The sequence below is a fragment of the Melospiza melodia genome, chromosome 11 (assembly GCF_035770615.1).
Source record: "Melospiza melodia melodia isolate bMelMel2 chromosome 11, bMelMel2.pri, whole genome shotgun sequence".
Taxonomy (NCBI): Eukaryota; Metazoa; Chordata; class Aves; order Passeriformes; family Passerellidae; genus Melospiza; species Melospiza melodia.
The window spans coordinates 17385828-17406745 of NC_086204.1; the positions used below are offsets into that span (position 1 = coordinate 17385828).

At 43.9% G+C, this 20918-nt stretch overlaps 1 protein-coding gene across 2 annotated transcripts in view; it reads left to right on the forward strand.

Moving 5' to 3' along the window:
- Positions 1-20918, forward strand: part of DDAH1 (dimethylarginine dimethylaminohydrolase 1) — a 92834-nt gene that overhangs the window by 58831 nt on the left and 13085 nt on the right. For both annotated transcript variants that reach the window (XM_063165774.1, XM_063165773.1), the window contains exons 2-4: positions 17099-17198; positions 18274-18347; positions 18936-19055. In XM_063165774.1, coding sequence (XP_063021844.1) covers positions 17108-17198; positions 18274-18347; positions 18936-19055 — 285 coding nt within the window. In that variant the 5' untranslated portion in view covers positions 17099-17107. The remainder of the gene's footprint in view (positions 1-17098; positions 17199-18273; positions 18348-18935; positions 19056-20918) is intronic.

Below are 20918 nucleotides of genomic sequence, written 5' to 3' on the forward strand. Positions count from 1 at the left end.
CTGCAGGACAGATCCCCAGTCTGGGGGGGCTGGGGCAGCACTGGGCTGCCAGGGCACATTGCCCAAGGGTGAGCAGATTTAGCACCCAGCAGTGTTTCACTGTCTTGGGTCTCTGCCTGGCCTGTGAGGGCCGTGGCTCTCCTTCCTGGGAGCGAGGTGGGGTCAGAGCCCTCGTGTGGTGCCTGGGATGGGGGTATGGCTGGGGCTCCCACTGAATGGCACCAGGCTGTCCCCTGCCTCAAGAGAGAACCACAGAACAAGGCCTGCTGAAAAAACTGGCAGGGAAAAGTGGCTAGAAGTCTGTATTTTGAAATGGGGTTTTGTTTGGTGGGTGTCAAGAGAGTGGCAGCTTGAGGTGGTTAAAGTAGGAGGATAACAGTGTCAGCTCTCTTCTGCTGTCAGTATTGATGTCTTAAGGAAGGGATGATGAAAAATAGAGTCCAAAATATGAGATATGAGCAGATGCAATGGCTCAATCACTATAAAATAGATCTGAAAAGCTTTTCAGATCTCCAGAGCTGAAGTTTGTGCCACAGATCCAAAGGACCCTTTGCTGTAATGGCATTAAGATGAGACTGGGATGTTAGGGGAGGGCTGTCCCCATCTCCTGGGACCAGGCACTGTTACTCACAAGGGGTTTCACCCTGGTGTCTGGTGTGCCACAGGAAAAGCTCTGCTCATGATTCATGCTTGTAACTGAAAGGCAAGAGTCAGTGACTTACCCTGTGTCACTCTGTGCCCTCTCTGTGTGGGCCTAATCCCAGGGGAGCTTTTCCAGTTTTGTTTATTTTTTCAATAGTATTTCGTAAAGGATTTGCTTGAGTCTGGTTTTGTGTAGGAAGATAGTCACATGGAGACCAGAGAGGAAATTCTTCCAGAGGAAAATCTGAACCTTGGAGTGAAAACTGGTCAAAGAAGGCAGAAATTTGGCTGTAGAAGTACAATCTTGTCTCTGCTGTGGCAGCCTGATCCTCAGCTGGGCTTTGGAGGGTGATAAAGGGAGGATAGCAATGAGTCAGGATAGATAGTGGTACTCTGTCAAGGTCCTTCCTGCTATTCCCCTCTGACTCATGGATTGCACAGAAATCTCTAAATATTTCACATGCCAGTGGCCCCTGCAGCAGTAGGCGTGAGATTAAACCCATTTTTTAATCACTGTGACTCTGGACAAATTACCCTCACTAGCATCCTCAGACTCTTCCTATTTCAGAGCAATGGAAGCAGAAGTCATCCCTCATTTGCCCAAACGGATAGATTTGAACAGTTCTTCTTGAAAGGTACAATTTTCATAATTAAGTGAAAATAACCACCAAAAAGTCTCAATTCTCTTAAAATCAAGATGTTGCAGTTCAATTGTATTTCCAGACTCGGGCAAGCTGCTGGAATGCATGCAGTTCAACTTTCCTCTATGATATAATAGTTTAAAAGAGATCAGGGTACATTTTACCATAGTGTCTAGCAATGTGAGTTTATTCAGACTTTTGGCAGGCAGTTCTGCACACTCTTGCTAAAACTGTGAATCATCCATTGTTGGCTGATTGCACTCTAGTTGCTAAGAGATCTGTCAAGTGCATACTGAGGCTTAATTCTACATTTGCTCTAAGAAGGGCTAAATGTATTAAATTGGAGCATGTCACATCCTTCCTAAACAAGTAATTAAGACACTGCTATGAGCCTGTCTGATGGAGAGAAGGAGCTGGGAACAGCTGGAAGATTTAACTTGTGTTGAGGTTGATCTCTCTGTCTGGGAACACTAGACTTATTGCATGTTGGATTTTCACAACCTGATGCATAGTGGAAATAGAAAGGGGAGGGAGACATTAAAAAAATAGAATTTGCAAAAGAACTTGTTTTTCAGTGTCCTTACATAAACCTCTTAAAATGATCTAATGCTTTTTCACAAAGTGTAATTTTTAGTAATGGAAAGACAATACGTCAGTGTTTCCCGAGCTGCCTTGCCCCCTGCCCCTCCCAAGCGAACTCTGCCACTCACACTGCTCCTCCCCAGCCATCCCACCACTGGGATGTGTTTTGCAATGTGTACTGCAGATGCCTGGGGCTTTCACTCTGGAGTGTACTTTAATATTCCTCTTTGCTAAGTACACCTGCAGAAGTGTACGGTATCTTTAACCACCTTGTCTGTCCTAAATAAAGCTTTTCCAGGAGACTTTTTAAAAAAAAACAAAAAACAAAAGTAAATGAAAAAAGTTCTTTAGTCAAGATTTTGAGTCCTCTGTTCCTAAAACTCTACATAATTTACACTGACATTAGCCATGTGCAAGAAGTGTCTTAGTTTCTCACCAGGCTCTGTATCTTCTACCCCATCACTGAACAAGAAAAAAAGTCATGGAGTTGTGGTGTCTGCTAGTCTTCTCTGGTACCCAGACTGGTGATGAGCTCCCAGGTTCAGCACTGCATATATCACCTCCCAGATCTGTGCTGTCATATTGGGATTGGGCTGCTTGCTGCCCATGGGTGGCCCTCTGCTTGGGCTCCAAAGAAGGGAGAGAGTTAAACACAATCCTTGCTTAGTTGTCTAAATGATAAATGATCTTCCTTTTAGAAATGAAAGTACTATTCCTGCTTCAGCCATGGCTAATGATTTGCCTGTGCAGTGCTTCTAGGTGCTGTATTTTGTCAGAGCTTGTTACTGAATTTTGCTTCCTTGTGTAGGTCTTCATAGACATGAATGAAGGCCTTTATAATCCTCTCTGTGATCCCCTGAAACAGATTGAGCTCTGTGAATGCTGTTTGATGGGGATTTTGGGAATGATGCATTCTTTCTGGTGGCTGCTCTCCAAGCTGCTGTGACTGTGGGATGTTCTCCCTGGCTGGCTGTGGCACTGGGGATCCACGTTGGGGTGGTGGATCTGTCCCTACAGCAGTGCCCTGCCTGTCTGTCCCGAGGTCCCTTCAGGTGTGGGGCAGTGCTTGGAGCCCACGTGCAGACAGGGATCCTCTGTGGTGGCTTGGCTGACAGACTGAGCAGATGGGCCATCCCTGGCTGTGGCCCCAGGCCCTGGGCCAGCCAGCAGCCTTTGCACTGGCCATATGGCACCCTGGCTTGGTCACTTGTGCCCCCTGGGCTGTCCCTGCCTGTGACCTGGTTTGCTCAGGTTTAACATTGCCTTGGTGGCTGGCCAGTGATCACTGTGTGCCCTCAGGCTACTTCTGTGAAACTTGGGTGACCTTGCACCGAGAGGCTTCTGTTTGAAACACACCTACTCAGCAGTGATTTTCATTCTCATCAGGTCTTGAGATGTGTGCAAACATTCTGCTTGTATCCCAGCAGCTGTGTCACTTGTATCCAGCTTAACCTGCTACATCAGTGCTAGTGATGGTCAGCATTTCATCCAAAGCTGTTGTAAACTAGATGAGACTGACTTGTTAGAAACATATGATGATTGGTAGTAATAATTTTTTCCTTCTATTTCTTAGTACTCCCCTGTCAGTCATTTTGCAGATTTTTCCAGCATCTCCATAAGGATGATGAATACTACAGAGCTCTTACATTGGTAGGAATCATCCTGAGCTGCTGTTTTAAAACTGCTTGTTAATAGCTGCTGTGTCTTCCTGTGTTATGGAAGGTATGGGATGAGAATTACTCTTTCTAATACTCTCTGAATATTTAACTGGCTTTTTACCCATGCAGAGCAGAAATATTTTCCTTTTTGGTGTGAATTTTGAAAGTTTCACATTTTCCAGGTGAAGAGTAATTTCAGGTAGTAATAAATCAGCATTACTGTTGCTCTTCCTGTTGTTCCTAAGGTGGGGAAATGAAGGAGGGGAAAAGAAGATTCTCATGCATATTGATTCTGATATCCAGAGGTTTTTGCTAGGTCCTTTTGCTTGTATAAATTCTTGTAATTTCTGATACTTTGCGCTAAAACTTGCCATAATTGTTTTGAGGTTTATATCTGATTTAATTTCATCTCTGTACCAATTAACTTAAACTTTATGTCTGATCCTTCATCTAATACAGCATTATTTTTCACATGTGAGAGTGGATTTTCTGGTCATTTAATGACATTTTCTTAAAACTGCTCCTAGGCATCACATATTTTTAGTGTGCAGATTAGCTGCTCAGTGATTTAGCTCAAGTATTTCAGCTTTGTGAAAATAAGGCTTTTGAAAATTATTAAGTCTGTGTGTTATTAGGTCTGTGTTATGGAACTGCTTTTACTTACTAGGAACATCCATTTTGGCTATGGAATCTGTTATGTATTGGGTGTATTTTTCACTTCATCATTTGGTCTGAAAGAGAACGGGTGCAGAGTATCATCTGTGTTCTGAACAGTTTATCATGCCTTTGTAATGTATTGCCCTCCAAACATGGGTTAGGTTTTTCAGGAGCAAAATCTTTGTGGTCATTGTAACAAGAGGTTTCTGAGGGAGCAGCTGAATGTCTTCGATGAGAGCCAAGGGAGTATTGAGAAGTCCTGATGTGTTCCAGTGTGTTGGGTTTGCTTCCTACCTTTGCCCTTTTTATCAGCCTGTTACCTGCTGAAGTGGAAGCTGAATGTGAAGCAGACCAAAGAAAATACCATGTTCTTTTTGCTCTGACCTCACAGACTGTGTTTTTTTCTTCAGCTTCTCTTCAGTGTTGCATAACTGCAGTTATAACTTTATTTTGCCAGCCAAAACAGGTAGGAAAACAAGATTTCTGTATTTGCCTTGAGCTCTTATGACTTGCAGGACATGAAAAGTATTCAGCACTAGGCAGAGACAGTAGGTAGTACTGACATCTACAAAGAATATAGCAGTCATTATTTTCTCAGGTTTCCACCTCATTGCTTGACACCCAGATGTGTAAGAGTGCACAGTGTGGAGTCACTCTGGTCAGCAGAAGACTCTTCTTACTGAAGATGCTAAAAAAACTTGCTGTACAGCATATGCTTGTCTCTGGTCTCTGAAGTGTAACTCAGTGAGTGTGAGGAGTGAATGAGAAACTCCTGAGCTGTCTTCCTTACTTGGGGCGGCATAAATAGCAAGTTTTAAAGCTATTTTTAAAAGATTTGTTTTCTTCTCCAGGGTGCTTGCAGGAGATGCACTGAGTGCTCAATGCCACAATCAGAGGCAGCTGTCCATGGGTCAGGTGCTCATGTTAATGTTCCCCATGCTTGCAACACGGTGCAGGCATTGTTTCCCTCCTAGGTTGGGTGGCAGGGCAGGTACACAGCTGAGTCCCTTTGCTGGAGGGCTGGGCCTTGCCTGGCTGGGCCTGTGGTCCTCAGGGAGGCTCAGCCACCTTGCACAGCAGTGACAGCTTCCCCAGTGGGGCAGGGAGTAGTCAAAACCAGGAACAGCTGCCAGGTGCTCCTCGTGGCAGGAGTGCCCTCAGTGGTTTTCATTTAACTTTTTCATGAGTGACTGTCACTCCAGCCCCAAGCTCACCTTCTGTTTGCAGCAGGTAGCTTGCATCCTCCTTGCCTGAGAATGCTCCAGTTACAAGCTGTCAGGTTTCTTCCAGGCCTCTGATGGTGTTGATAGCATCTGCTTAGGTAATAGTTTCCATTTGGTAACAAATATATAAATTCCAGTATTTCTCTTTATTTCTGTGTGGTGGTGAAGTTGTCTAGGACTGTGTGGAAAAAGGAAAAGCCATTAGAGTGGCTATAAAGTAAAACTGGAGTCTGATGTATGGTCAGCTCTTGGCTGCAGTTCCAGCAGATGTGCTCCCTGTTCCCACGGGAGTCTGGAAGCAGGCTGGTGTTGCGCTGTGTCCGTCAGTCATGGCACTGCTGCTTGCTCTGTGCCATGGGGTTCCTGCTGAGCTCCTGGATGGCAGGGATCACTCCAGACAGCACACTGGATCATGGCATCACCGTGTCCCCAGAGCAGGGCTGGCAGCAGGAGGGCAGAGCTTGGGGCTGCCCTGTGTAATCCCTTGGGATCGTCGCTGCTGCTCAGCAAAGGGCGCCCACTTGGGTGCAGTGAAACCTGGGCATGTTCTGCCTCAGAGAGAGGAGGCATAATTAGGAAATGTAGGTCATCAAAGGCAATTAGCCCAGTGCAGTGTAGCTGGGAAGAGTTCTTACTGTATTTACTTCCTCCTCAGGGTAGTGCTTAATAAAGAATGCTCCAAGTGAAACCATCGCTTCTAAGATGCACTTTAAAGCCTGCAGAGAGATACTTCCCTCCCAAAATAACTTTGCAAAATGAAGTAGGCAGGTACTGAAGCTGTGTCTACAGTGCCCCAGGAGTGGGATTGGTGAGTGAGTGAAGGAGAGAGGGCTCAGTTGGCAAATGCACACCTTTTTAAAGGAGTTAAGAGTCTCACGTCTAAAGTGTCTTTCTACTACAAGAGCTATAATTAATTTTCTCCAGGTTATTTTCCCCTACATCTCTCTGCATTACAAGCTTTCCTTTGTTTAAATCCACTTGTATTTTATGCATGAATACTGAAAGATATTCCTACAGCAGCAAAGTGTGGACTGAGTTCCAAACATGGCAAGGAAATGTAGCTTGTTAAAATGTAACACTGTTTCCACCCCCGATTTCTCTGTACAACCTAAACTGACTGCAATATTTAGCTCAATTGAAAGAATGTGGTCTCAGGATCTGTAAAAGTGCGCAGCAGCTTGTTTGGCAGGGAAAGGAGCAAAACAATGAACCACATTGCACCTGTTAGTGCTCTGCAAGTGCTTTCCTTACAGGCATGCAGACATTTGCATTCTGCATTTATTGTGTTAAATGTAAAGGGGCATCTTGAGTGGGGGGAATTCATCCTCTTCTACCTGCCTAGAGCTCAGGTCCTGTGTTCAGGTTTGGGCCCTCCTAGTTCCCACCTGCAACCAAATGTTCTCCTGACAAATCTGTGTGGAATTGCAAGCATCATTAATGCAGGCAAAGTGTCCTCTGAGAGTTGGAATGACACTGACTTGAACTTAGAATGATCACCTAAGCAATTTCTTTTTGAAAAAGCAAAAAAGTGTAGTATCCTAATCTGGGTTTTGGGTTGAAACTTGATCAGTACCTATCCGTTGCTATGTATTAAAAGGATGTGTGCTGCATCTTAAAAAGAATATTTCAAGTTCCCCACCCATATGCCTATATTGCAGAAACTGTTTGGGCAAATTGTTTAAATGTCAGTACATTGAAACTCATGTAGACTTAAAGATATTTAAATGCATGGCAGCCTTGAAGGAATTCCTTTGGCTTGTACCTCATCAGTATTTGTGGCACAGCTCAGGGCTGCGTAGGTCAGGGTTTGTGCGTGTGTCCCTTTTTGGCTGAGTGAAACATCACTGTGTCAAGAGCAGGTGGCTGTGTCCCTTTGCCAAGGATTTGGATGTTTGTCATAAATCAGAAATCCACAGTTCTGCAGGACTGCTGCTGGTGTATCACTTACATCCAAAGTGGTTTTCAGGGCAGACACGTCTTTCACAGCCCTTTCAGCGGAAAGGTTTGGGAGAGGCTTTGGGAAGGCTCCCGTGCTCCCTCCTCAGGGCTGAGGCCATGCTTCAGCATCTCGAAGGTTGCTGTCCTCTCTTGGGCAGGAGGACTGAACCTTGTCACGTAGGAGCTTTAATCACCATGAACTCCCTGTTCTGTAACTCTCTGGTCTTGTAATTTTTTGAGCAACAGTGTTGCAGTTCCCCTGAGAGATTGGTGGGGGAAGGAGGGGAGGCAGGGTCTGAGCAGGCTGGCTGAAAAGCGGGAGCTCACTTTTGTTATTGAGCTGTGTTAATACAATGAAATGTCCATTGCAGTGAAGGTGATCTATGTGCAGTTGTTGATGTTTTTAAATTAATTATTGTCTCTAGTTTTACAGCTTAAAAATGCAAAAGGTGAGGAGGAGGATGAACTGCAGACCTGTCTCCAGAGGCACAGGAGGGTGAAGGTGTCCTGGCAAAACAGCCCAAGAGGTGCCATTGTCCCTCTCTGCATTTGTGGGGTGCACGGGAAGCTTCTGGGGGACAGAGGCTTTTCCCAGCCCTGTGCTGTGGGCTGGGCTGAACTTGTGGTGAGCCTGCAAGGAAATACAGGGCAATACATTGATTAAAGTTTCCATCTCTTAAAAGAGACTGCACCAACTGCTGTGCCTTGCATGTGCTCTTCATGTTTTCCTGCTTGCTGTTTTATCCTTGTTCCCTTCTTATGACTGTAAGCCTCAGATGGGAAGCTGGTGCCAAAGCAGCACTTGGAAAATTGTCTCTTTCTTTTCCATAGTCACTGTGAGTTCAAAGAACAATAGCCGTGTTACTTACTGCATAGTTTTCTTTAAGAATTTATTAAAATTGTCAGTATAGTATTAGACTGACAACGGTTATTTTCAGGTTGAAATGTCCCCCCTAGCCCTGTGATAGCAAATTTGATCATTAGATGATTCTTTGTTTCCTTTTTTTATATTGAGATGTGTTATTGGCTTTTTAAAACCATTGGTGTGTCTTCAAGGCTTTAACTCCATTTCATGGCTTCCAGCAAACTTCCATAGGCCTGCTGGCATTACACTTTTTTTGCCTGCTGCTGGAAACCTTACTAGAACTAGCTGGGAGAAGGAAAATGGTCAGAATTTAAATTTACTGCCATTATTGTTGTTATATATGTCTAGACACCTCAGGGCACTCTTGCAGCATGTGTTAGCATAGCTAAAATACGACAGACAGGTCAGCTTCTCTGAAAGCATGAATGAAACCTATTATTAGAGGGGAAAATGCTGGGTTAGTATAACCTCTGCCCGTGGGGCCCTTGTTATTTTATAACATGGGAGCAGCCGGATGCTCCTCGTGAAAGGCTGCTTAGTGAGTGAGTGCAGTGGGAAGAAAAATATTCTTTGTTGCCTCTGAGGATGGCCATTGCTCCTTGAGCTGAATGGTTCCAGAGGGAGCCAGGACAGGCAGGTGCCCTCTGGAGCAATCGCTTCTCCTCCCTGCCCATCCCTGATGTGTGGCAGATGGGGTGGCAACCACTGGGTCGGGTCTGGAGCTTCCCACCAGAGAGACTGAATAGGATCAGATGTTTGTGATGATGATTCTTGGCCATTTGTGCAGCTGAAATCTACAGGTTGGGTCCTACATACCTCAGAGAGATGATGGGAGATGTCAGAGCTGGGGTGTGATGATGCTTTCCTTCTGGGATGGAGCTGGGTGGGAGCTGCTTTTCAGCAGAGTTGAGTTAGTCAATATAAGATTAAAGCTTTTAAATACCCTCTGAGAATGACACTGATATGCTTTTCAGTGTTAAAAACTACAAAACTTGGAGCCTTGTTGGTACAAGGACATGTGCACACAGCAGATCAGCAGGCAATGGCAGACCTGCCAGCAGCTTGACAACTAACTGTGAGGAATCTAACAAAATCCATTTTAATGCAAAAATGCAAATACTCTTGAAGTTTTTTAAAGAAGTTTTTTATATTTGATTGATAAAACTAAAATTTAGTGAAGAAGGGATGAAATGAGTTGCTGAACTGCAAACTCAAATGAAAATTCATCGCAGACTGAGCTTGGCTGAGCACTAGTGAAGCTGGGAGGTGCTCATACCATTTACCACTGTGTTCAAATTGTGGGCACCTTGCTCAAGAAGCTGCAAAGCCCCACATTTCCCCGTTGAGGGTATTTAATTATTTTTCATTTTTCCTTTGAAAGGACTTCCCTACCTTAAAATAAGCAGAGTATCCTTGCCAAAGATCTTTCAGCCTCTTTAGAATAGGGCATTTAGATTACTGGGGACAAAGTGAGTGTCTTGAATGCTCTGTGTCAAGGCAGGAACAAATGGCACAGAAACAGTAGTACAGTACAGAGTGAAACCTGACAACTTGGTGTTAAAGGAAAGGAATGCTACTGTATGGTTCGATTGTGATCAACTTATCTTCAAGTGGGTTTATTAGCAATTTAATGGAATATTGGTTATTCAAGAGCCATAATAGCCCTGGTTGAAATGTCCCTTCTGCACGGTTTTCCCATACCCTGTGGAATGAGCAGAATGTGACAGTTGAGCTTTCAACAGGCTTCATGAATTTTAAATACTTTTCAGCTGTAAAATGGGGCACATGGCGTTTGGTCAACGATGGACAAGGAGCTGGCAGCCGCTGAGGGTATTATGGGATATTGGGTGTCTGGGAGATAATGAATGCTTGGCTTATCCAGGTGCATTCTTGGCCTGCTCTGCATGTCCAGACAGAATGGAATATATTTCTCTGTCCAACATTTAACAATTGATCATTTTGTAATTGTAAGCAGAAAGTATTTAGAACATTATTTTCTCAGCATGCCTGTGTCCGACTTAAATTTCATGTCATCGTCTTTATCCGGCAAAATCTTCTCTGTTTTTCTCTAGCATTGCATTCATGCCCCTTAAACTTTTCCACTAACCTGATTTAATGCTTAGTGGATCTCAGAGATTCTATTCTTCTAGTGACTTTAAATCTCCATCTTTGTAACATCCTTTTTTGTTTCCCAGTGGAATTTTTAAAACCTGACTGAAATTATTTTCACTTGCTGTGGGTTGAAATTTCAGCCCAACTTTTTGTAGTGAGATGCTTGCTGGCTCCTGCTTTATGGGAAATACTGTTCTTGATTTTAAAGGGTAAATGGTGAAAGAGGGGAAGGAGAAACCCAGGCATGTTTTACTCCTGTAAACACCTCAGTTCTGCTTAGATATTAAAACACAAAATGTTCAAAGGACAACCAGATTAATTATGTTTTAACTGTACATATGTGGAAGAGGAGGTTGCTGCTTGAATTCCTGAGATCAGTCAGATTGAAGCTCCCTTCTTGCTTGATCAAGAAGCTTTTCTAGGACGAGGAACCCCTTATTCTGGTTTTCCTGCATGTGCCAGTCCCTCTCTGTGGTGCCCTGGTCCAGCTTTTTCCATGTGCCCCTTTCCCTGTTAGTCCCTGGCATGGTTCTGTGCTCAGCCCAGTCTCAGGGTGCTCTCCTGGGGCAATGGCCACTCTGCACCAGGAACATCAGCCCATCCCTTGAGACTGGTGCAGGAGGAGGGCACTAAGTGGGTTTGGATCCATAATTAGGAGTGCATGGGCAGTAACAAATGGGATCATTATCTCTGGTCCTTTCTGAACTCCATGGTTCATAAACACCCAAAACTGTGCCAGAAACTGCACCTGCTTTTGGTGCAAGCTTTGATTAAGCATGAGACCATCTTAGAGCTGCAATCTAGAGGCATTAGTGTGGGATCTGTGTATGAGGAGAAACTAACAAGCTGTCATCTCCTTGAGAGTACAGTTCAGGAGTCCCTTGGTGTTCTTCCTTGTCCCTTCTCTGCCCTTGTTTGATGAAAAATGGTTGAGGCTTGAGGACAGGCTGTGCTGGTTGGTATTTTGGCACAGCCCCTGAGCCAGGAGAGGCTGATTGATGCTGCTGTGTAACCACCCCACCACCTGGTAAGGGCCTGGCCTTGGACCTCCATGTTGGCAGAGTGGCAGGCTATCATCAGCTGAAAGGCCAAAAAAACCTTTTTCTGGGTATGTGATGTTCAGCCCAGTTTAGTGAGGTCATGCTCGGATTGCTCAGAGCTGAGCAGAGCAGATGTGATTTGTGTGGGTGTCTGGGAGCAGCATACCCACCCATGGCATCTGGGAGCTCTGCTGAGCAGTGCTGATCCACTCTGGGACCAGGCCACTGCTGGCCTTTTCCTTTTCTCCCCTTCTCAAGAGAGGCAGTGGGGTGGACACAAAGGCCCAGTGTGGATGAAAAGGGAGCTTCATTGCCAAAGCAAACCTGTCAGCTGGTGGAAGTGGGAATGGCAGGTACAGCATGTCCTTACCAGGGTGTGCTGGTGGCTGTTTGTAGGACAGAGCTACCCTTTTTGTCTTGCTCTTAACACACTCTTACTGCATGACCTTCATTGAATAGCAGTTCTGGAGCATCTTGTTCTTACGCTCTTTTCCTGATGAGCTTTCAAGAGCCAAGGCCCTTTCTGGTATCAACACTGGGAAAATGAGTTGGAAACTCTGCCACAACCAACATCCCACAAATTTCTGAGATCAATATGCACGAGGGTGTGCATCTGACCCACTTAAAGCAAGAAAACAACCAGGAGTGGGTTTTTCTTCTCAAAACCCCTCAAAACTACTGCAGCACTGCTTTATTTTCTTTGAAGACTGTGCAGGTCCAGAAGGGCAGTGCTTGTCATCAGGAGACAGACTTCCCTCATGTCCAAATGGAGCAGATTCAGGCAGGCAAGAACATGGATTATGACCAACGTTGGTATCTGGTTTTGCAAAACTGAAGTCTACCCTGTCCTGGCCCCAGATCTGTCCATCTCTGTTTATAGCCTTTATTCAGAACCTTGCTGAAAAATGTACTATATATGGACAGTGGCACTTTGTGAACTCAGAGCTAATGGCTCCAGAAATAATCACCTTTGAGATTATTATAGTCTAACTTTTGCGTACGTTAGGTCTGACATTTGATTTGCACAGCTATGAATGCCTGCTTAAAACACAATGAAGTAAAGTCTGAAATGCAGTATTTGTGATTTAACAAGCTGGAGAAAGGGGTGGTGGATGTAAACTTTCAGGAGACAGTGCAGTAGTGTGTCTTGGACTGAGAGCCCTTTTTGTTGGAGCTGTGGTTGGTCTCTGGAGAGCGGAGCTGTGAGCACAGGGAGCTGAGCTCTGCTAGCTTAGAAACCTCATTTCACCTCTGGATCATGGGATGGTCTTCTGCCCTCCGAATCCCTCTGCATCCTTTTCTTTAAGCCAGGGCTGGAGGCACCTTCCCTCTTTCACCAAGAGCTTGGAGACAAAGGCAGATCAGTCACTGCAGTCATTAGAAGATGCCTGATTTGATACCATCTGCAGCCTCTGCCAAGCCCCAGCTGTGCCCCTGCCCACGGGACATTTTGGGAGCCTGAGTGGCGCCTCACCCGTGGCCCCACCACCCAGGGGAAAAGCTGCCCTGCTCTTGGCAGGTGTGAGATGGTGGCTTGCAAAATAATTCCCCTGTTTCCACTGTCTTTTGAAAAGATAATTTCCTTCTTCTGTCAATAACATAAATCCCATAATATGGTTAGTGCACAGGAGACCAGTAAATAATTTAGGAAGCAGCCTATGTTTAGAGTGCATCAAGTACTAATATAGAGAAGGAAAAAGTCCCCACACATTACTTACAGTAATTGGTGGAAGGCACCAGTCAGAAGGGTAATGAGCTCCATTTTTAAAGCACGAGGAAATTAGATTTTTATAAATGTCAAACGCAGTTATTGTCCTCCTTCCTTGAAACAGAGCTGAGCTGGCTGGAGCCCATTGTCTCTCAATCAGCTTTGATATGGATTAGACACATCCCATCTCACACTAGGAATGTGCTTATTAGAAAAATATCACTGCACAAAGCATACAAGCTTTAACACTCAGCCCATGTACTAATGGATACACGTACAATGAAACCCAATATCACGTTACAAACCTTAAGCTGACCTGAGATAATAAGGTACAGAAATCTGAAAGGTTGCAGATGAGTGCTCTCTTTGTGTGCAACATTTCTGACTACCTGGGATTTTAGTTTTCAAATAAAGGAGATAAAGTGAGGGAAGGTGACTTTTCCTCTTGGCTGCTTCTAAAAGAGCAAGCAATGTAAGTCTTCTTCATGGTGACAATGCTTGTAATCAGGTAGTGTCCAAATATTTTGTGTATTTTACTGGTGTCTCCTCGGTAACTGTGGTTCCACAGGGGACTTTTCCATTCACTGTTTTTTAGTTTTTTCCCAGAAAAAAGCAAGAGGTGGTTATTTGTTTATACATCAAAGGTTGCTCTGTGAATTAGTCTTTTTATTAATAATGAATGAAAAACACTTCAAAAAATGGCTATCAGTTATTTGGAGAGCATAAAGTGTGAGCAGAATAGAGGGCTTTGTAAAACCAACCCTCTTTCCTACATCCCTTTATAAAACATCTTCCTTGAGGATATCAATCATCTGTCCATCTTTAGCTTGAGATTGTATCTCGTTCCCATCTGTGGAAGCTCTGTTAGAAAGTAGCACAGTACTTCATGATGTGGGAAGGTTTAAGGATGGAGCCGAGCTTTAGAGTCCCTTTCACAGTGATGAGATAAAGACTCAAGCTGCTTGTGTGGACTTTACCCCATGCTAAGCCAGCTCTGAATGCTGCATGTGCTGTTTCCAAGGTGGGACTGTGTCAAAGACATTCCATGGACAATGCTGTGTTGGAGACCCAGCTCAGGAATTCTGCAGGATGGCTTTAGAGATCTATGGTGGGGATCATGTGAGTCTGTGCTGTCCCCTCTACAGGAAATTCAGCAGATGGGCTATTCAGTCCTGGTTGTTTTTCTGGAATCCTTTATTTACAAGCGTGCTTCTTTATGGAGTTTTCTTTTCTGTTGTCTTTTTAATAATGTCAAATTTTCTGTTCAGTCTTCTTCATCTCTTTTGCTTTTTTCATCTCTGCTTCAACTGATTGAAGTTTCTGGTGTTGGCCTATAGAAAAAAAAAAAAAAAGAGTAATTTGAGACTTCTGTTTTACATAAGCAAGGGATGTTGAATGATATTCCTAACATGTGCCACAGGAACATCCACAGCTCTGCTGATGCTTCTGCTTCTGGAGACGTGGTCAGGGAGGAGGGCAGGAGTGCTGTGGGGAGTGGGGGCATGGCAGGGCAGCCCCTGGCTGGATTTTCTCTGGCAGCCCAGACAGCTTCTGCTGGGAGCACCTGCCCAGCAGCACATCTCCTGAAAGGGCTTTCTCTTCCTGGTGTTTTGGCTTTGGAAGCTGCAACAGGTTGTAGATTAATTGGAGATGGGTGACCATGCAACAGGCTGGGTGAAGCTGTTTTTCATTGTCATTTGGCCTTCTGCCTTAAATATTCCCACCTGATGGTTTTATTTATTTCTTTATTTATTATTTATTTATTTATTATTTATTTCTATCTGCCTGTGACTGGTGTCCCAGTGGGGAGTTTGCCTGTCTGCCTCATGTCAGCACAAAAGAGTGAATCTGTGTTCTTGGAATGGAGCCCTGCTTTTATCATGCTGCATCTCCATTACTCCATATTAAACAATTGTTTTCTTCTTTGGGTTCCATTGACTCTTATGCATGTAGCACCTGCACAGTAAAACTCACTGGGCTTCACAGACAAAAGAAATCTTTCTGCTCTCAGCACAGGGATGTTATGAAATGTTGCCATGTTTGTACAACAGCAGTTTTCCAATATTACCTCAGCTGTTCCCCATTTATTTGTAAAACACCATGTGTGTCCAATCCACATTATAAACCTAATTTTAAAGAATGCTGGAGGTTAAACAACAACACTAAGGAAGATGAAGCCTTTCTGCTAAGCCTGGAGACTCTTGAGTGCCAGGTTTCTGCCTGAAGTCATTTTAACATCAGATGAAAGACAGAGGAGCAAAAGAGAAGTGTTACTTGTAAATGGCATGCTGTAGGCTCATTCCAGGCTGCATGCCAAGGCCTTAGATAGTTCTCTGTGCATCCCTTGCTATCAGAAACCCCCTGCATACAGTTCTGAGTTGCACTATAACCCATCAGAGTTCTGCAGGTGGCACAAAGATCTGTCTCTGTCCTTCACAAGTTTTAGCTGAGGCACCTGCTTTAACAGTGTGCTTGTCCAGGGTTTTTTCTGTCCAGTGACTGGAGAGTGAGAAGATGCTAGAGGAGAAGAGAAACCTCCAGAGAGCAGATGAGGCCTGGATAAAGTGCTGCCCCCAGTGTATCCCACACAGACCCACATCACCTGTCCTGGCAGCCCATGGGCACCTGCCCTTGCCTTTAGGGCTCAGGGTTAATGGGATCACTCACAAATGCCACATTGCCAGGTCATGGAAAATGAGCAGGAAAAGGAAGCTTAGGTGGATCATGTCTGGCTCTTTCCTTATTCCCTGAAGCCAGCACTGCTCTTAGGAAGGTGTCAGCCAAACTGTGCTGCTCTTGTGCTGAGGCTGCTACAGTGAGAGTGAAGGACATGTCACCATCAGGTGTCCTTCCTGCTGTGGCAAGGGTAGTTTGGCAGAGCCCAGGAGCAGGGCTGCTGGGACTGCCTCTCTTGTTGTACAGTGCTGGAAGACTAGTATGGTGTCACTTGTTTTAGCTTCATGTGGTTTTTCTAGAAATGCTTAATTTAGCCCCTTAAATAGATGAGTGATCTGTGGGACATGCAGAATATAAAAGGAGTTCACTGTGTTTGCCATGTTTATTCATGCTTTCTGGGCACCTCTAGTTAACCATGGTGGGGAAGTTTCACTGAACATGCAGATGCCCCTGTGTGGGATCAAGTTCACATTTCTGTGAATGAGCTCTTATTTTTATGGACATTCTGCAAGTTACAGGCCTATGCTTTTGGTGAGTCGTTGGTTGTGTGTAGGTTCTTCTTTTGCCTTACAAGGCACCACAGTGATGCTGTTTGAGCACAGCCCCTGTTCTGGATGGCAAGTGATATGAGCCTCTATAGAAACAGATTCTGCTTTAGGCATCCTCAGCAGCCCTTAGTGGAAAAGAAGGAACCTACTGAAGCTTCATTCCCTGCTCCTGACACAAGCTTCTTTCAGCAGGAAACAGGCTCTGGCTTCAGCAAGCAGGAAGCCCCACAATGTATAGGCATGAAATGTCTTGTGATTCTGAAGCAGGGTAGCTCAAACATGCAAAAACTAGTGCCTAGTAAAATTGCAAAGCCATAAGGAATTTGAACATTTACTGACTAAGGGATTTTTTTTCCTTTGGGCTGAAGAGGGCCTTGGGGTAGAGCTGGCACCTCTGTGGCTGGCAGAGCCACCTCTTGTGTCTGAGCAGAGTGGAAGGAATGAACCTCACTCCTCTGCTGCTGCTTCTTCTGGCCCAAATCTGAGGGACAAGGTTTGCAAGAGGATATTGCTGTGCAGAGGGACTGGACTTAACATGTGCTTTGGAGCACTTGTCTGTGCCTCCTGAATGCTGCACTGCAAAGACAAGAGCCTGATCTGTGCCCCTTGCCAACCCATCCCCCAGACCACAGAGGCCTCTGACCACAGGTGGGGAACTGTGATGGGCAGGGCCACAAAGGACCCTGCCACCCATCTTGCTAAAGGTGCATTAAAAGGCTTTAATTCTTATTAATTATATATATTTCTGGCAGGTTTAAAAAAAATTTTCAACAGTACAATATGTCCTTAATAACTTTCTTTTAAACAGGTTGAAGCCATGAAGAGAGCACTGGAAAGTCTCAACCTTAATATAGTTGAGATGGTGGATGAAAACGCAACCTTGGATGGTGGAGATGTCTTATTTACAGGTATAATAATCACAGGGAGTGAATTTGCTGTTTACATGTTCTGGCTGCCTTAAAGACTGCATGTTGTCTGATAGCAACATAATAAAATGTCATTCCTGTGGTTTGCTGAATCTGTTGTTTGCTAAATGTCACGAAGGTTGCTGAGAGATGAGTTCTCAGTGCAGCCTTCAATGTCCTGCCTAATACCTGAATAAATGGAGTAGCAGTACACACACTACAAAGAACAGCACTGTGCATACAGATTTTATTTTAGCTTGTAAAGTGCCAATAAGAAAAATGCTTTCAGTAGTCAGCTGTCTGGGGTTGTTTCATATTTCTTATTACAAGCAGCTAACATTCACCAGACTCATTTTCAGGACTTGTAAAAGCTTGATGCAGACAATTGTCACTAGTTCAATGAATTAAATGGAAAAAAAAAATTACTTTATCAAGGATGTAGTAGAGTTGCCTGTCAGATGTCATGAGCCTTACATGCATGGCTGACTTCAAAGATGAAGATACTGCCTGTGTTTTTTATGTCATTAAACCCATTAGGCATTTTCTCCCATTGGCTGCACACAGGGCTGCTCCCTGCCCGTGCTGAATGAGCCTGTTTGTTTTGATCAGCATCACAGGAGGCTGCCTGCCTGCCTTGGAGCACCACAGGGAAAGAAGGATCTCCTACAGAGGCAGGCCAGCAAGGGAGGCCTTCCTCAGGCAGTGCAGATCCAGCGCTGATTTTCTCTGGTGCTGGAGGATGCTGATGACTGCAGATCTGCCTTGAGACCAGAGGAAATCTCAAAGGGAGAGGGAAATGGTTAATCAGTGGTGTACTAATCCAGCCCAGCTGTTGTCTTTCCTGACCCAATGACCATTGGAGAGATTGAGAAGAGGAAGCTATTTATGCTTCTGGTTAAATATCTCTTCTGGCAAAGGATTAATTGCTTTAGATTGTCAGCTCACAATTGCAGGTTGCATTCTTTTATGCTGAATTTTCAGTTTAAATACTCATCTTGAGAAGAGAAACATATAACATGAAAATCCTTGAAAGATTGCTTCAGAATGTCTCTAAAGCTAGTCTGATTTTTCATTCCAGGCAGAGAATTTTTCGTAGGTCTCTCCAGGCGGACAAATCAACGTGGTGCAGAAATTCTGGCTGACACATTTAAGGTTTGTAGATTCCTTCATGCCACAGGAAATAGGAGCTGTCATTCACTGAACTAATTGAACAGTTGTACTGGCTAAGATGTTTGTCATACTCGTGTACTTTATTTAAGACCTAATTTAAAGAACCCCAAAGGTCCAAGTTGCTGAAAGGTTTGAGCATCCTGTAAAGTGATAGATGCTGAAGTTGGATCTGAAATGTGAGATTGCTGCATAACAATTAGTTGGATAGTGGGTGGCTGTTATTTTTTGAGAGCACATAAACACTCACGTTCTTCATGTTCTCATGTATCAGCCCTGTGTTCTTATTGCTGGTTCCTGGAGAGGTTTTATGTACCTATTGTTTAATTAAGCATTTCAATGTATTTCTTTATGGTTGCAACAATAGAAGTATTTGAAACATGTTCTGGATTTTATGTCAGTCTCCAGACAATACAAGCTGGTCCAGAGGAGAGTGTCATACTTAAACGGTTGACACTGTGCCCCGGGGTAGATAATTTGCAGAGAGTAAAATTAATTATGGAATGTCTCCATATAATTATGGAACTAGGACACTTAAAAATATTTATAGCACCCTTCTTTACTCCCATACAGGATTATGCTGTCTCCACAGTCCCTGTTCATGATTCTTTGCATCTGAAGAGCTTTTGCAGCATGGCTGGACCAAACTTGATTGCTATCGGATCAAGTGAAGCTGCACAGAAAGCCCTCAAGGTAAAGCACCTAAGGAAATATTCTAAACAGCACATCTCTTTCTGCTCTTTTAAAATATCTGCTGAAGGATGCTGGAATTTTAAAATACACATAGATCAGTGAAAGAGGAAACAACAACTTCATGTTAGGGTCTCCTGTGTGTGCAAACCAAAAAGAATGTCTCTGTCAGGCAAGAGAATCGTGGTGTTGATTTAACTTCATTTATCTTAATGGAAATAAACAGAATATGCAGGTTATTATTTACAGCTTTTTAGACTAAAAATCTGATAATTTGGTGTTAAAAGGGAGGAAGGAGATATAGTCAGACCAGTGGAGATATTTACTTTGGATGTTGCCATGAGGAAACTTATCTTTTAGAATTCACAGAGGGGAAGTAAAGGTTCTGTCATGAAAGAAGGAGGAGGGGGAGGCCCTACACTTGTATACAGTGTTTATAAACATCAGCAAAATTCAACTACAATACTGGTTGCTCAGTGCTCCAATTTGAATTTGAGCCAGGGCTAATCTGAGAACTCATCAGTTTGATTAAACCCTTCTGCACTGCTCGGTTAATCATGTTAGCATCAATTTAGCCATTGTAACCAAAAGCATTTTTTGTCTAACTTGATCAAATATTGCTGGTAACTAACCATCAAGTAAATACCAGCATTAATCAAGGTAAAGTAATAAGCAAATACATTTTTAAAAGGACATGATAATTACCAAGATAATCTAGCAGTCTCTGATTGTTGGTGGATGGATGTATTTTTAAAAATTAATCAACTGTCAGCCTTCAGTATGTTTCTCTGCACTGGACATTTGCATGTGTCTGAGGATAACGTTTGCTCACACCCTGCCAGCTGAGGTTAGGGATTCTGGGCTGGAGCAGGGTTTTGTCCCCTGGCATGTGCTCTTCTCATGCTCCTAGAGAGCTGACAGGTTACATCAGGCAGCCATGTCACAGCAACATGTGGAGTTACCCAGGACATGTTCCAGTGAGTTGGATCTGGCTGTTTGTCCAGGAGTCTAAATCTCCTATGAGAAACTATTGGCAAACAAATGGGTAAATTTTCTGTCTTGGAAATGATGGCATTTGCAGTGCTGCTGATCACCAGCTTCCCCTAACATTTGAATTCTTCCTTTCTGACAATGTATTTGTATTTGTTTACTTGCCACCAAAGCGAAAAAAATTGCAATCATCTTCTTGTGGTCTTGTGGAAATACAAGTGCAAGAGGATCTTGGAGGAGCTGACACTTGGAATTAAAAGCTGTTCCCTGGATTTCAGCAGATGAGCTGAGCTGCAGCAGTGCTGTCAGCTGCTCCTGTCACCCAGCAGAGTCTGTGGCAGTACAGTCCCCTGAGCTCCTGCCGAGTCTGTTGCCTGGCACAGCCCAGCATGCCACTCCTTTATTGTAATAATTTGTTATTTTAAACTCCTCCTTCATGTTGCCATTTTTTGTGACTGGAGATGCACTCATACAAGCAAGATGACTGAGCTGTCTTTAACCATCTCTGGTAACTGAGTTGTTTTCACATGTCATGTTAGGCAACTGCTTCTAGAGAACTGCTATATCGTGCTACTCTAACATTTTACATTTAAATTTGGGTTTATCTGCTTACATTCTTGTTTGAAATAGAGATTTTTCTTGATTGTTCTTACTGCTGCAACTTATGTATCCTTACAGTACTTCAAAAATAGAAAAAGAAATTGCATCTGGTGCTCACATATGGCCAAGTGCAATTGATCTTGAGTTCAGTGCAGTATGTGTAATGTAAAGCTCTGCAAGTGAGCTGGGAAATGAATCCACAGAGTTTAGGATAATAGACCACATGCTAGAAGCAGATAATAAATCAGAAATGACATTTTAACCATTAAATCCTCT